General features: G+C 34.6%; 1 protein-coding gene across 4 annotated transcripts in view; it reads left to right on the top strand.

The window, feature by feature from the left end:
* LOC127861374 (protein phosphatase 1 regulatory subunit 42-like) overlaps positions 1-18039 on the top strand; it is a 40531-nt gene that overhangs the window by 3804 nt on the left and 18688 nt on the right. For all 4 annotated transcript variants that reach the window (XM_052399773.1, XM_052399775.1, XM_052399776.1 and 1 more), the window contains exons 3-7: positions 2708-2877; positions 3326-3464; positions 4686-4920; positions 7882-8016; positions 12596-12670. In XM_052399773.1, the coding sequence (XP_052255733.1) occupies positions 2708-2877; positions 3326-3464; positions 4686-4920; positions 7882-8016; positions 12596-12670 (754 nt within the window). The remainder of the gene's footprint in view (positions 1-2707; positions 2878-3325; positions 3465-4685; positions 4921-7881; positions 8017-12595; positions 12671-18039) is intronic.

Raw genomic sequence — 18039 nt, 5'->3', positions numbered from 1 at the left:
GAAGTCCATGAGAACAAGGTTTGATCAATTACTTGGAACTGTTTAAATAGGATCCTGATCATCATGAGACTTGGTGATAATGTTTGGGGCATAATATTTTTATAAAGTTTGATAACCAGCCAGATAATGCTTGAAGCACATCTAAATTATGGCACTGAAATATAAGAAAGGGTCAAATTTACCTTTCAAACAGTTGAAATCTTATCACCATACAACTTCCTGATAATATTTGAGGGCATATAATCTCGACCAAAATTTCTGTAACCAGCCATATGATATTGTATGAAGCACTTCTAAATTATGTCCCTGGAATTCATGTTATGGTATTCGGGAATTTGCCAAATTAATGTTGTCCACTCTGACTGAAATAGTTTTTTTTCCTAAAACTTGTTGAATATTTATATGTCTTATTTTTAGCTCATCTATTTTTTGAAAAAAAATTATGAGCTATTGTCATCACCTTGGCGTCGGCGTCGGCGTCCGGTTAAGTTTTGCGTTTAGGACCACTTTTCTCAGAAAGTATCAATGCTATTGCATTTAAACTTGGTACACTTACTTACTATCATGAGGGGACTGGGCAGGCAAAGTTAGATAACTCTGGCGTGCATTTTGACTGAATTATGTGTCCTTTTAAATTTTATACTTAGAAAATTGAAAATTTTGGTTAAGTTTTGCGTTTAGGTCCACTTTTTTCAGAAAGTATCAATGCTATTGCATTCAAACTTGGTACACTTACTTACTATCATGAGGGGACTGGGCACGCAAAGTTAGATAACTCTGGCGTGCATTTTGACAGAATTATGTGCCCTTTTTATACTTAGAAAATTGAAAATTTTGGTTAAGTTTTGTGTTAAGGTCCATTTTATTCCTTAAGTATCAAAGCTATTGATTTCATACTTGCAACACTTACTAACTACCGTAAGGGGACTGTGCAGGCAAAGTTATGTAACTCTGACTGGCATTTGGACGGAATTATGGGCCCTTTATACTTAGAAAATTGAAAGTTTGGTTAAGTTTTGTGTTTTGGTCCACTTTACCCCTAAAGTATCATAGATATTGCTATCATACTTGGAACACTCGCAAACTATCATAAGGGTACAGTAAAAGGACAAGTTGCATAACTCTGGATGTCATTTTTACGGAATTATGGCCCTTTTTTGACTTAGTAACTTTGAATATATGGTTAAATTTTGTGTTTCGATCCACTTTACTTCTTAAGTATCAAGGCTATTGCTTTCAAACTTCAAATACTTTCATGCTATCATGAGGTTACTGTACCTGGCAAGTTGAATTTTACCTTGACCTTTGAATGACCTTGACTCTCAAGGTCAAATGATTAAATTTCTCTAAAATTGCCATAACTTCTTTATTTATGATTAGATTTGATTGATACTTTGACAAAACTACTCTTACCTGACATACCACAATAGACTCCACCCAAACCATCGCCCGTGCCCCCCCCCCCAACCCCCCCCCCCTATTTTTTTTTTTTTTTTTTTTTTTTTTTTTTTAAGATCATCTCACAAATGACCACCACACCCTCACACTATACCCCCCCCCCCCCACCCCCTCCCCAATTTTTTTTTAAACGGTTAAAAAAAAAAACTATTTATTTTGATTATTTTATGTTTGAAATACCGTCCAACCATCGCACCCAAGAATCCCCCCCCCACCCCCCCTCCCCCACCCGAATCCCCCCCCCCCCTATTTTTTTTTTTTTTTTTTTTTAAGATCATCTCACAAATTACCACCACACCCTCACACTATACCCCCCCACCCTCACCCCCCCCCCCCATTTTTTTTATGAAACGGTTAAAAAACACAAATATTTATTTTATTATTTTATGTTTGAAATACCGTCCAACCATCGCACCCAAGAATCCCCCCCCCCCCCCCCCCCCCCGCCCCCCCCCCCCCCCCCCCCCCCGATTTTTTTTTTCCTTTTTTTCGCAATTTTGGAAGAAAATGTAATAAATGTCCACACCCCCCCACACAATGCACCGCTCTTCACTCCACCCCTCCCTCCTTTGTGATTGAAAATGAGAGTCCCTTCACCTTTAAAAAGAAAATATATGAGCGGTCTGCACCCGCAAGGCGGTGCTCTTGTTTTACTAGCTAGCACTCATTCTTGTTTAATTATAATAAATTTTATAATAGACCCCATAAAGTGGCATTAAATTTGTATATTCAGATGTCAACTTCAGAAATAATATCTGACATTGTGTAGTCCTTGATAATTTTAGAGTGTATGATAATCTTTGTGTACACTTTGTATTGTAGTCCCATTCTAGTTACAGTTTTTACCTTTTCTGCATTTATAGTTCCAAAACCTTAAAATATAGTTGCTTTGTAATTGCAGTATATGATTTAAGGTTAAAAATTACATATTTTTTCTGTTTAAATGACCGTATATAAATTAATCTCGTATATATAATTATTTTTAACATTCTTAAAAATGATTTCCATAATTCATTAATCTGTAAAATAATTATATTAATAAGAACCAAACATTCTGATAATCATGGAATAACTCTTCAGAATGTAATGTAACATTAATCCGAAAAGGCATACTGTAACTCCATGTACCGGTAAGTTGGCTATTGTATTAAACTGGGTCTTATGCTATATGTAGCTAGCTTAGCTCCAGACCAGCCTGAACATCCGTGCAGTCATAGGAAACAAGTATATACCGTCATATTTGTTTCAGGGGGATGACCTGTCATTGTGCCGAAATCTCTCGGTGTTATATCTGTATGACAACCAGCTGACTTGCATCCCCAACATGAACCAGAACCAGCACCTGACCATGCTTTACCTGCAGAACAACCAAATCAGCCGCATAGACGGCCTTGCACACCTAAACAGAATCACCAAACTGTAAGAATTACTTGTCTTGATTCAGGGGTTTTTCTGCTATGTAAAAAAGGCCATAAACGGACTTGATCCCGAAACAAAAGGTCCAATCCCAAGCCAAATAAAATCCCAATTGCATTTTTTTTTTATCTCCATTTAAAAATATATATCTCAATTTTATTTAATTAATATCTAAAAAAAAGTATATAACTAACGCTAACAACAGAACTCTCCAAATTATTCAATTGTTTTGTGTTTGTTACCCTTTATAATTTTTAGGTTTTAAAACCTCAAAAGTTGCATACGTTGGATATTTAAGAGCATGGTAAATGTTTATTGTTTCCTCGCAAAAACATAACTACATTTGTACTACAAAAATTAGCAAATCTGAAACATTTTTTGTAAATTTACCAAACCGTGGGCAGGTCCCTTTAACAAAGGGAGTTATTTGTATATTTGGTCATGCTTTCAGATACTTGGGTGGCAACTGTATAACAGTAGTTGAAGGCTTAGAGAAGTTGGAGAAACTGCAAGAACTACACATGGAAAACCAGGTTTTACCTCCGGGGGAAAAGTTGCTATTTGACCCTCGATCCCTAAAGCCAATATCAGTAAGTATATTATGTTATAACAGCTTTCACTGGTTCAATCTTTTACTTTAGCCTTTAAGCATTGTTAAATTGAACTTCTAAAAAATCATTAACTTTAAACATACACAAACAATGCAAAACAACTTTAGAAAGTAGATTGCTGTAATGGTATTCAGGTTTGTTCTTTCTTCTATGACATGCTGTCTTGTTCATTCTTTATCCTTATTTAATTTTATAAAACAATTTTACTTAAGACTCAAAAACATAAATATTTAAAAAATTACAGATTTTTTTTTCACAAACAACACAAATAATGATGACTACCGTAATTAACTCTATGTTTTTGGACCCTTAAATTTTTATTTTTTTCATGTCCAAAAACTTAGATACGAAAAATTATCGCAAAATACAGGTGTCCGAAAACTTAGAGTAAAATATTGAAGTGTCCGAAAATAGCGTCAATTGTATCATTGACTACAGGTAATAGCACTTGCTTGTAAAATACCATGCCGTATAATATAAATAACAATTATGTGTGCACTGCATTTTAAATAATTTTAGATGCTTAATTTATATGACAGAAAGTTACTACAAGGTTTTACTTTGACCAACGAGTTCAAAGATGAGCATGTGATGTTCCGATACTCGCTAGTATGAACCTGTAATTAACGCAATAACAAAAGCAAACTATGAAATCTTTGTTTGTTCATTTCCGATAGTTGTTGACTAACACCTTCCATTGTTCGTAAAACTTGCAATAGGGTTTAGTATTTGTCACAGTTATTTTACTGGTAAGGGGTAGAACCATAGCGGTAGATAATTGAACTGGTAATTGGCACTTCCCCTGGTAATTGTCATAACGCTTATGCTATCGGGCGAAACCATTGTTTAATCCCGGTTTACAATGTTATTTACCCAATAATGCAAATGTAATGGTCCCTTGCTCTCAGGCATGCACCTGCCATGTTTTATGATGTTACGGTACACATTTTCTCTGCTCTCTGTAAGTCCTCTGTCGAAACTAGTGTTCCATGGTCAGAAATGCAACTGATCGGTGATCATGCATTTATATTTTTTAAGTTGATTAATACAGCTCATGGCTGTATTATTCAATTGATTTACATAAAATTCTGTACCTAACAAACTTGGACAAACAGAGAGCCATATTCACTGGAGGAAAATAAGTACTGTGTCTCTAGCTCTACTGTAGTGTGAATATTGTTTGTTTGTGTTTTTTTTCAGGAATCTCTGTCAGTGTTGAATGTGAGTGGTAATAACTTAGACAGTATAAAGGACCTAGAGTGCTTAACAAAGCTTACACATCTAGTTGCAATAGACAACCATCTAAGTGATATGAAAGAACTTGCGCATGTCCTTGGACAGTGGTATTTCTTAAAGCGCTTGGATTTAATGGGTAACCCTGTGTGTCACAAGGCCAAATACAGGGACCGAGTTATTGTGATGGCAAAACAGCTTGGTAAGTAACTTACTTATTCTGAAAATTGATTGTAATATTCTTGTTGTCACGTATAAAAGTAATACAGCATTATTATTCTATGCGGGGTCACTTAGAAAAACCCAGCTAAAATAGATTTACACCGGTCAGTTGGTCAGTATAGGTAGTTCAGTGGGTCAGTCAGTGGACCATTAGTTTCCACATGATATCTAGATAATTCTTTAACCTTTAACCATGCAAATTGGCATTATTGTTACTATGGTAAAAAGACAATTATGAATTTTGAGTTCAACAGGTCCAAGGTCAAGTTCGAATCGTCATATAACATTAAATTAGTTTTGTTACTTATATTGAGATTTCTTTGACCTATGATCATGCAAACTGGTATATTGATTTCTTGGGTGCAAAGTTGAATGCCTGATAAGTTGGAGGTCATCAAGTCAAACATCGTGCTCACAGGGGCTGTTATCATAAAATTGGTTTCTGCATAATATCTAGAACTTAATGGGAGTATGCCTATGGATTTTGTAGTTACTAGGTCAAAGGTCAATGTCACAGGTATTTGTAACATAAATTTTGTTTTGGAAATATATTTTCAGAAAGCTTTGAATTACAATAATGCAAATCTAAAATCATGGTTTAGTGGCACAATGGGAGGAAAAGAAGAGAGTTTATGATTTTGAGGTCATCAGGTCATTGGTCAAGGTCACATTACCTGGTATCACGAAATTGATTTCTGCAATATATCTAGATGATTCTTTGACTTACGATCACCTAAATTTATATGCTGGTTATTTGGGAGGAAATAATGATGCATATTTATTTTTGAGGTCAACAGGTCAAAGGTCATTGTCAAAGGGTCTTTCAATTGGAAATTCGTTTCCACACAAAATCTTAAGAAGACTTGACCTACGATCATGCACATGAGGATAATGGTTACTTCGGTGTAATGTAAGACATCTGCAAAGTTTCAGGTTGCTAAGTCAAAAGTTAAGTTCACATGTGCTTATATCACGACATTGGTTTTTGCACACTATCTTTTGAATGCTTTTATCAATGAACATCTTTATTGATATTCTGGAAACGTAGAATTAAAGAAAGATTCCTACTGATTTTGAAGTCAGCAGATCAAAGATAGAAGTCGCATGTGCATGTAACATAAGCATTGTTTCCACAGTCAAACAATATCAATAGAATTCCTAGGATCATATACAATATACATATAATGCTGTCTGATAAATCTTGACTAAGGATGGCCCCTTATGATTTTCAAATCACTAGAGCAAAGATCAAGGTCTTGCTACATGTAGGGGCAAGGGTGTACATATTCACAAACAATATTTGTTAATTTTCTTACTGCACCAAATGTTTTGATATTTGTTTTGGCTATACAAAAGCAGTTGTGCTGTGGTAAAAATTGTTGAATCAAAATATTCATGTATTTTAAATTTCAACATGTAAAAAAATCATCATTTAATAAGCTGACCCATAAAACACCATAAAAGTTGGTTTTGTACTTGCTCAATTGATGTATATACTGTAAATGTATAGAAATTCGTCGGTATGAAATTTCGTGGTTGAATTAAAAACAACTAATTCGTTGACACTTAATTTTGTGGATTTAACATTTTCATGGAAGACTGACCGTCATAATAATTAAACTTTTATTAAAACAGACAGAGTAATAACGAAGCATAATCTGCTAATCTGTGTTGACAGCAAGACTTGAGGTTAATGTGCACTGAAGCATGCAAGTTTTGCTGATAATAATCGATAAGAGTGATAAAGCAGCGCACTTGTGGGTCCCTGCTCGCTAATTGCCATCGATGTTGTTTTGACAATATTTGCACTTCTCAGTGCAATCGGTCCCCTAGTAGAAACAATTGAGTGATAAAGTCCCCAAAATACATGTGTGAAAACCGTTACATCTCTTGCGCATATTGACATATATGATAAATCTGCAAACTGTAAATTTTACGACGTCACGTAAAAGAAATGTGTTTTTCTCCACAATTGGTAATGCTATTATTATATTTATTTACCATGATTAATAAAATGTACATTAACGATGAGGAATAAAAAAAGAAAAACTGATATAGTGTAATGTGACCTACTGAAGTGAAGTAACTATTACAAAAACAAATATCTCTGATAACTGACAACACAAGAAAATGTCGGAAATGACATTCGGAAATGACCGATTTCGGATTAAAAATGTATAAATAATCGTTGGTACATAAATTTGTGGTTCAGTGGACCAACGAAATCCACGAAAATTCGTACCACACGAAATTTAATGGTTTTACAGTATTAAATACATGCATGCCATGCCACCATGTCCATAAGTGCATATTTGCTTCAAAGAACAAGTAAGGTGATGAAGATTACTTGATCATTAAGCTGATCAGTGTGCATATTTTTATATAGAAGGGGACAACTAAATCAGTGCACTTCACTTGCATTAATTTTGTAGACATATACATTTGGTCTGAAATTTACAAACATGTAATTCAAAAAATTAATATGTAATCATCATCATTGCAATCATTAGATATGATATGAGCTTTGTCATTTGACAATTGGGCATGCTAATATGCTGTAAAGTCATGGTAGGTTTCGTAGTCTCATTTGTGTTGTTCCTGACCAGACTGCGCAAATGATATGCGCTGTGCTTAGGAAAATGGAGCTTAATGCATGTGCGACAAGTGTCATCCCAGATGAGCCTGTGCAGACTTTGTAGGCTTATTAGGGACGACACTTTTCTCTTTTATGGAATTTTTCGTTTAAAATATACTTCATCTTCTAAATAAAAATCCAGTCTAGGCGGAAAGTGTCATCCCTGATTAGTCTGTGCAGACTGCACAGGTCAATCTGGGAATACACTACGCAAATTTATTAAGCCCAATTTTTTCGGAGAAAGGCTCATATAGTTTATAAACGATATGTCTATAAGTGGAGGTTTACTGTATGCTTGTGCTGTAGACATGCTGGATGGCAAGCAGATTAGTGAGACGTCCAAGCAGTTCCTGAAGAACTGGCACGCCAACAAGGAGACACAGAAACAGAAGAAGAGTGACATCTTGAAGCGTGGCACTTCATTCTATGAAGACTATGGAGGTATAAGAGATGTCGCAATAAAGACTTTGCATTCTATGATTGAGACTCTTTGTGGGGAGATTGGTCTTTAAGCATATGTGTTAAGTGTCTTCCCTGATAAGCCTGTGCATGTCACCCAAGCTAATCAGCAACGACACTTTTCACTTTTATTGTATTTTTCATCTTAACTTGGCTTGTGGGGACTGCACAGGCTAATCTGTGACGACACTGTACGCACATGCATAAAACCCTGTTTTTTGCAGATTGCAACTCAATTATTTTGTACAGACTTGGTTTTATAGGAAATTTATTTGAGGATTAAAATTGGATTTCTAAAATAATACTGGCATGTTGTTTTTAATAGACTATTAACATTTATGTATTATTGTAAAGCTATCCTTCAGTAAACAAAAGAATTCCAAATTTTGATGTAATTTGTTTAGAATTTATCAGAGAATGTGTTGTTTGAGTGAATTTCTATCAGTGAATAATATGAATAATGTAGATCACAAGTTCAAGTGTTGTAAAGTTTTCAAAGTGTACTTGAAAGTTACTTAAAACAATCTGTCAGAACATGTTGGAATAATAATAATTTTTAGCTCGACTATTATATATGAAATATATAAAGTGGAGCTATCCTACTCACCCCGGCGTCGGCATTTCCGTTCCGTTCCGTTAGCGTTAGTGTGCAAATGTTAAAGTTTTCGTACTACCCCAATTATTTTCATTTTCCCTTTACATTTTGCTTTCATATTTTGCATACTTGTTTACCAACATGACCCCAACCTATAAACAAAAGCAGACAACTCTACCAAGCATTTTTTTATTATTATGGCCCCTTTTCCACTTGGAATATGCAGCAAATGTTAAAGTTTGCGTACTACCCCGAATATTTTCAATGTCCCTTGACATATTGCTTTCATATTTTGCATACTTGTTTATCATCATGACCCCAACCTAAAAACAAGAGCAGACAACTCTATCAAGTATTTTTTCATTATTATGGCCCCTTTTCCACTTACAATATGCAGCAAATGTTAAAAGTTTGCGTACTACCCCAAATATTTTCAATGTCCCTTGACATATTGCTTTCATATTTTGCATACTTGTATACCATAATGACCCCAACCTATAAACAAGAGCAGACAACTGTATCAAGCATTTTGAAATAATAATTGCCCCTTTTATACTTAGAATATGCATATTATTGATAAATCTATGTTATACTTTGCGTACTACCCCAAATATTTCCTATATCCTTTGATATATTGCTTTTATATTTTGCATACTTGTTTACAAACATGACCCCAACCTATCAACAAGAGCAGACCACTGTATCAAGCATTTTGACATAATTATGGCCCCTTTTACACTTAGATATTTGAACATTTTGCTTAAATTGCCATAACTTGTTTATTTACGATCACATTGTATTATTACTTTGACAAAACAACACTTACCTGAATACCACAATGGATTCCACCCAAACAATACCCCACGCCCCTACCCAGAATCCCTACCCCCCCCCCCCCCCCCCACCTTCCCCCCCCCCTCCCCAAAAAAATATATTTTTAGCTCACTTGAGCACAAAGCGCTCATGGTGAGCTTTTGTGATCGCCTTTTGTCCGTCGTGCGTTGTGCGGCGTCAACATTTGACTTGTTAACTCTCTAGAGCCCACATTTATTGTCCAATCTTCATGAAATTTGGTCAGAAGATTGGTCTCAATGATATCTTGGATGAGTTCGAAAATGGTTACGCTTGCTTGAAAAACATGGCTGCCAAGGGGCGGGGCATTTTTCGTAATATGGCTATAGTAAAATCTTGTTAAAACTCTAGAGGCCACATTTATTGTCTGATCTTCATAAAACTTAGAAGATTCATCCCAATAATACCTATCTTGGACGAGTTCAAAAATGATGCCGGTTGGTTGAAAAACATGGCCGCCAGGGGGTGGGGCATTTTTCCTAATATGGCTGTTACGGAAAGATAGTCTAATAAATAACCACACCTCACATTATACCCCCTCTCAACCCCCCCCCCCCCCAAAAAAAAACATATATTTTTTTTTATTTTCCTTTTTTTATTTTTGAAAGATCGTCTAATAAATTATTGAATATGAACAATTTCCCCATGATGGCTTATGTTATACTGTCAAGCACTCGAATAGTCGAGCGCGATGTCCTCTGACAGCTCTTGTTTCATTTTCTTGTTAAGTTGCGATTTTGTAACTCATTCTCAGTCTGTTGAAATTGATTTACCTGTAAACAACAATATGAAAAAGTTTTTTTCTTGTCAATCAACTTTTAATGTGTATTTTAGAATGTTTGTGCCCAGTGAATGTTGTGTTGAAATGGATCTTTTTTGTTAATAATGTTTATTGATCTAAAAGGTCTTGTGCACATTGTAAAAATTTACCGTAGCCACAAGTTTTTTTTACTTATTACAAAAGAAAATTGTTACACATTTAAATATTGTTGGGACTATAGCTACAGATGCTTTCTTATCCTGTTGCAATTGTATTATATTTGAATTGCACCATAAAGAGCACATAATTTAAAGGTAAAATAGTTTTAACAATAATAATGCCCATGTAAATATCTTTAAATAAGCCTCGAAAACTGGGCTTAATGCAAGCACATAAGGTGACATCCAAGATAAGCCTGTGCAGTCCACAAATGGCGAACAAAGGACTACACTTTCTGCTTTTTTATGCTCCCCAAACATTTTTGGGGGGAGCATATAGTCGCTGCTTCGTCTGTCCGTGCGTGTGTCCGCCCGTCCGTGCACAATTTTTGTCGGGGCTATTTCTCAGCAATTAATGACCAGAATTCAATTAAACTTTATGGGAAGCTTCACTACCAAGAGGAGATGTGCATATTATCAGCCGGTTCTGGTTGGATGATTTTTATGCTCCCCCAAAATTTTGGGGGGAGCATATAGTCGCCGCTTCGTCTGTCCGTGCTCGTGTCCGTCCGTCCGTGCACAATTTTTGTCCGGGCTATTTCTCAGCAATAAATGACCGGAATTCAATTAAACTTTATGGGAAGCTTCGCTACCAATAGGAGATGTGCATATTATCAGCCGGTTCTGGTTGGATGATTTTTCAAAGAGTTATGGCCCTTTAAAATTTTCCATTAACTGTACATATAGTGCAATTCTTGTCCGGGCTATTTATCAGCAACAAATGACTGGAATTAAATGAAACGTTATGAGAAGCTTCACTACCAAGAGGACATGTGCATGTAATCAGAGGGATCTAGTCAGATGATTTTTCACACAGTTATGACCCTTTGAAATTTTCCATTAACTGTTCATATAGTGCAATTCTTGTCCGGGCTATTTCTCAGCAACTAATGACCGGAATTCAATTAAACTTTATGGGAAGCTTCACTACCAAAAGAAGATGTGCATATTATCAGCCAGTTCTGGTCGGATGATGTTTCACACAGTTATGACCCTTTGAAATTTTCCATTAACTGTACATAAAGTGCAATTCTTGTCCGGGCTATTTCTCAGCAACTAATGACTGGAATTCAATGAAACGTTATGGAAAGCTTCACTACCAAGAGCAGATGTGCATATTATCAGCTGATTCTCGTCGGATGATTTTTCACAGAGATATGGCCCTTTGAAATTTTCCATTGTACATATAGTGCAATTCTTGTCAGAGCTATTTCTCAGCAACTTATTACGGGAATTCAATTAAATTTTATGGGAAGCTTCACTACCAACAGGAGATGTGCATATTATCAGCCGGTTATGGTCGGATGATTTTTCACAGAGTTATGGCCCTTTGAAATTTTCTATAAACAGTACATATAGTGCAATTCTTGTCCGGGCTATTTCTCCCCAACTACTGACTGGAATTCAATGAAGCTTTATGGGAAGCTTAACTACCTTGAGGAGATGCGCATGTTATTTGTGGGTTCTGGTTAGATGATTTATTTAGAGAGTTATGGCCCTTTGAAATTTTTAAGTTACTTAACCATCCATCGTATTATTTTGTCCAAATTTATGCCCCTCAAGACGTTTCCTTTTTTCTGAATATATAGTGCAATATTGTGACAAAAAAACTTTGGGGAGCATCACCCGTCTCCGACAGTTTCTTGTTATAGTCGCCGCTTCATCTGTCTGTCTGTCCATCCGTGCACAATTTTTGTCCGGGCTATTTCTTAGCAACTATATACCGGAATTCAATGAAACTTTATGGGAAGCTTCACTACCAAGAGGAGATGTGCATATTATCAGATGGTTCTGGTCTGATGATTTTTCACAGAGTTATGGCCCTTTGAAATTTTCTATAAAAAAAAATTCTTGTCCCCCCATACTGTTCCCTCAAGACGTTTGCTTTTATCTGAATATATAGTGCAATATTGGGACAAAAAAAACTTTGGGGAGCATCACCCTATCAGACGGTTTCTTGTTTTAAATTTGTTTAAAGGAGATCATTCCTTAACGGAAATTCAGTTTGGACTGAAAGTGCTATCCCTGATTAGCCTGTGCAGACTGCAAATGCTAATCTGGGATGTAACTTTACACTTGTGCATTAAGTACAGTTTTCTCAGAAGGAGCCTCATGTAAATAATTTCTCATTTCCAGTAGGGGATGGGGGAGACTTGCCCCCAGTGCGGGAGCCAGCAAGAATGGGAACCATACCGGGATACATGATGCCAGGTATGTATATATAGACTTCACCCACAGCGGTACAGGTCTGAACATGAGCTCTCTGTGGCTGTTATTTGGGTCTAGTTTTGGGAAAATGGGGCTAAATGCATGTGCCTAAAGTGTCTGTACAAGCGGAAATTGTTGTCCCTAATTAGACTGACCTCACAGGCCAATCTGGGACAACACTAACACATGTTTTAAGCCCAGTTTTCCCAGAATGAGGTTTATTTCCATGTGTTTTTTTCAGTGCAATGGGATTTTAGCAATGACACACATTAAGGCAACATTTTAGCATTGTTGAGCTATTTTTGTGCCAGTTGATGTTTTTCAAGGTTATGTAAGAATAATGATAATTCTTTATAACAATGTATGCTTCTGAGGAGTAAGTGACAAAATAATTTTAAGGTTTGGTTTTTATATACAGCGTATGTCTTTATCTTAAAGGTCAAGATGTATAACATGTACAAGGTTAATCCCCATAGTTTATAAAGTCTCCAAAAAAAGGTTAAAGTAACAATTGGAGTAATAAAGTATGAAACTTTTGTATCAACCTAAGGTCAAAGTTACATTTGTAAAAGAAGTTTAAATTTCTTGTTGTTGTTGTTATAGTTAACTTTTAACCTGGTTTTACACATAGTGACAATATTTATTTCCAAATAAGCTGTGCTCTAATCAGCTTATTTTCCAACTTTTTGTTATACAAGGTGATTGGAATTAATGCAGCGAAATTTTGTGTTTGTTAAAACATATTTATTTTTCCTTTATCTCAACATCTTAGACGTAATATTAGTGTCAGAATGTTAACACCTTTTAATAATGCTGCTGTATATTGTCCTATGAATGTTCAATTAATATTACAAATTAGAAATCAACTGGGCCACATTATATATGAATTGGTCATTTATTTCTATATGAACTGTATATCAGAATGTGTCTGTTTTCATTTTATTCTCCTCATTCTATCGTTTGTTTTCCATGTTATTCAGTGTTATGCAGCAAGCCTATGTGTTTGCATACATTGACTTGTTTTTATAAATTCGCAAAATTTTTGTATGGCAGCTTTTTAAATAGGCTTTTTGTATTGTAATAATGTTTTGTTTTTTTATTTGCTTTTGTAATTTTAATAAAACAAAATTGAAAATTGCAAGATTTTTTTTTGTTATTGCACTATATTTTATTAAATTGTGTAACTTTCGTTGTAACAGGTGTTTGCTTTGTACAATTTAACAGCAATTAGGTGTACTTGGTGTCTTTCACATTAATATAATAATCAACTTATTTCCCAACGTTCTGCTCTCTGTCATTAGATGATAGTGTGTTGCCACGCGTGTACGGACGTTCAGCTAGGGTATTGTGTACTTTTGCGCCCCACACGTATGCGCCGTATACATCTGTACTATCTCACGCACACACTCACAACTGCTATTGATTCTTAACCTATACCATTGACTTACACTTGCAAACACTTCCTGTTTTTGTCTATTTCTCTATACATTTTTGGGATCTTTTTTCAAATATTATACTTTGAAAAAATAAAAATAAATTTGGTTTGCTGATTAAATGTATAAAAGCATGCACAGTGTCCTAAGAAAGATGTACGATGAATAAGCTAACTTGCCATTTCTGTTCCCAATAATCATGAATTATTACATGTTTTTTTTCTGGAAAGTGATAAAAAAAGTTTTAAAATGAGCACCACTGCTTCTTGAGTGCAAATCATTCTTTTTAACTAACCTCAGAACCTTCACTGATTTGGAGTGTACTTTAATTTATTTATTTTTTAACACGGAAAATTATATTTTGTTGAGTTGTTTAGACTATTTAGCTATAAGTGTAGCCAATGCAAGACAGTATGGTTAAAAAGGAAACTATTTGTGATGTTGTGGTAACCAATAACTAAAAGTGTTTGTGGTTTAAGTTTTAAAGTTTATGGTTTCTATACTTTATACCATTGTATATTAGATATTGCACAAGATTACATCATTACTTAACGATTTTATAGCATCAGATTGTTTTACTAATGGAGGTTGAAATTAATGGCTATTCTACATTTACACAGGTTTAAAAGGTAAACTTTCTAGAATTGACAAGAGTTTTTTATATCAGACTTTAATTTGCTGTTTACGATTTCATAATAAATTCACTAAAAGCATGCATTGATGAGAAGTGTGTTGGACTGAATTCAATCAACATTATAAAGGAAAAATACTGTTTACAAATAACAGATGAATTCTGCATCACTGTTTAGGTGATTATGGAATGTTTATTTAATTATCATGGATTTTAAATTGAATTATCATTGACTGTTAATTGAATAATCATGGAAATTGAATTAAATTCTTATGGAATTTAGATTGTTTTATCATGGAATTTAAAATGAACTTTCATAGAATTAAAATTGAGTTATCATGGAATTTAGATTTTAATCTTGAGGAATTTATATTGAATTCTCATGGGATTTAGATCGCATTCTCATGATATATAAAGATTGAATTCTCATGAAATTCGAATGAATTCTCATGGAATTAAAATTTATCTATCATGGATTTAAGGTAAAAAATTATTAAGGAAATAAGATGGAATTGTCATGGATTTTAGATTGCATTCTCATTGATTTGAGTAATATTGGTATATTTGTTCGTTATACTTAATGCATTTTTTTGTTTTGTGTCAAAAGTGCATAGTATTAACATGGTAAGCCCTAACTGACTAGATAGCGACTCACAGCAGTTAATCTTAGGTTACCTACTTATTAGCTGCTGGAATGGAAAGTTGCTATTTTCCTTCCCGTAAAATTAGATTTTGTAGATAAACATGTTATTTTAGTTGTAGCAGATTTGAAGTCCAGCTGTAAAACCTTGTGTGTCTAAATCATCATGAAAGGCTCATTTTGAGCTAGATTCCTCATGAAATTATCTGAAAACAATCTTTATATTCATAAAAGAATATTATTAATTTAAACAACAGATATTGAAAATGTCTTCATCTACATTTATGTTTAGAATCGTTTTCACATCAAGTTAATCAAGTTGATGTTATCTTAATTCCAGTTTTATAGGTGATGGACAAATGATTACTCCGGTACTTGTACATATATATATAACCTTCAGCAGTAAAGTGCCCATTCTTGTTCTATTTAGAGCTCTTGATTATACGCCAATCAGAACTAGTGCGACCCAATCAAACTAAGCGTGCAATGAGCGCGCCCCCAGGCCCACGGCGCCAGGTGACGTTATGTGTATATCTTCCCTCTATTTGGATGGTTGTATAACGGCGAATGCTTCTGTAGATATATATAGAACTGTCATTTTTAGTAGGCATTATTTCTCCATCATCTGCAAAAACGTTTTTTTCTAAAGACTGAAAGAGCAAACAAACTGAATAAATTTTTCCCTAGCCAAATTTACATATAATGTAGAAATAATCATAATGATTTGCTTTCATATGGAATTGTTTTGAAAAAAAGGCTGAATTTAATTATCTTCACCTAAATTTGCTCATTTGTAGTATTGGCTAATTTTACAAATAATTGAGCCAGCCCTGAATAACATCCCAGAAAACAAGGATAATAAGCCATTAAGTTTGTTATAATAATGGCAGATATGATGATAATTAAATTGAGAAAAAAGTTAACCAATGCAATGTCAGAGCAATATGTTTTTCAGAAATGAGCAAAGAACGCCAATTTTTGCAGATGGTGTTAACCTTTAATATATCAGACTTTTGTTTACATGTTGTTAAAACAGCCAGTGGACACAGTTCATATAATCTGTACTGCACTAACCTGTATGTCATTACAGCTTGTTGGAGGGAAATGTAATGAATAGCGTTTTATTCTTACCTAATTTGCAGTTTCTTTTTGGTTAGTCTATGCAAAAAGAATCTCTTGCCAGGCTTAACCAAAGTGACCCGCAATCAACTGAATATAGTCAATTTCATTGAACAACTTGTTGTTTTTCATGGCTTTATATTGATACCAAAACAAGCAGCTCAGTGGAATGTTTATTTCCATTTGTTTCTTTGAATAGTGGGTAATTTGCAGCATCAATTCAATTGTTGTTTTTTGGTACAGATGTATGCATTCCTTTACTCTGTGTTGTAAAATGTTATCACATTTATTTTATCATTAAAACATGAACAAATATCAACAAATATAAGCTGAAAATGGAGTTTCATATTTCATTTTATTGATGCAATTTAATGTAGATTACATTTCATACCATGGTATTTTCTTTGTTTCTTGTGGATCTTTGTAAATTTCTTTAATTTGCATGACCTAGCTGTCTCTTACTGCGGAATGTGTTTTTCTTAGATGTTTTTATGCATGGTACGGATCTAGATAGCTGGCATTGGTCTCAGAGCCTGAACATTTGTATTTGCTTTTTGGGTTATTTCCAGTCATGCCATGGCAATGAAATGTGAAAAAAATTAGCAAAATTTGATAACAAATTAGTTCTTAAAAAAGCTCAAGACAATTTCATACAAAGTGAAACCTGCATGAAATTACCTGCATATGATGTATTTTTACCATACAAAAAACTCAAACATTTCACTGCTGTGGTCATGAGCGTTATTTAACATGTGGACATTCACCAACATTGCATGGTCTTTTGCATGTATATAATATCTATTGGGGTATCAGGTGTACTTGTGTATATGTTACTTGTTTCAGAGAACTTATTCAAAGGTGGGTGGGCCTAGAAAATGGCATGTGACATAGGTTTTTAGCTCGGCTGTTTTTGGAGAAAACCCGAGGTATTGTCATAGCCAGCACGTCGTCCGCCGTCAGGCCACTGCCGTCCGCATTCTAAAACCTTAACATAGGCTCTAAATTCAAAGTGCTTTCACATACAACTTTGAAACTTCATATGTAGATGCACCTTGATGAGTTCTACACGCCACACCTATTTTTGGGTCACTAGGTCAAGGTCACTTCTGACAAGCTTTCATTTATTAAAAACTGAACTTACAGCCGAGCGTTGGCACCTGCTATGCGGTGCTCTTGTTATGAAATGGAAGTGTGCATACACTCATGCATTCACAGTACATTGCTAGCAATAATTTCTCTGGGCATTTTTCCTTTTTTTTACAAATATGAATCCTTATTTGAATTTATGTATAAAACTAATTTATAACTGAATATTCAGTTGGTAATAGGTACAGCCATCACCCTTTTTTTTTGTATTTGATTATTTTAATTTTCGAATGAACTATTCAGTTGAATATTATAATAAGCAAATGGCCTATTAAGATTTGTACCCGACAATGGTCATGTCAAAGTTGACTTCACCATAGTTTGTATTAAACTTGAGAAAACTTTTGATGTTGCAAGCTTGCATTGGGACCAAGCTTTTGATTGTATATGGTATAGTTGGATC

Source organism: Dreissena polymorpha, chromosome 16, assembly GCF_020536995.1.
Source record: "Dreissena polymorpha isolate Duluth1 chromosome 16, UMN_Dpol_1.0, whole genome shotgun sequence".
In the NCBI taxonomy this organism is placed as follows: domain Eukaryota; kingdom Metazoa; phylum Mollusca; class Bivalvia; order Myida; family Dreissenidae; genus Dreissena; species Dreissena polymorpha.
The sequence above is the reverse complement of the archived record's forward strand: the minus strand, read 5'-3'. Positions and strand labels throughout refer to the sequence as shown.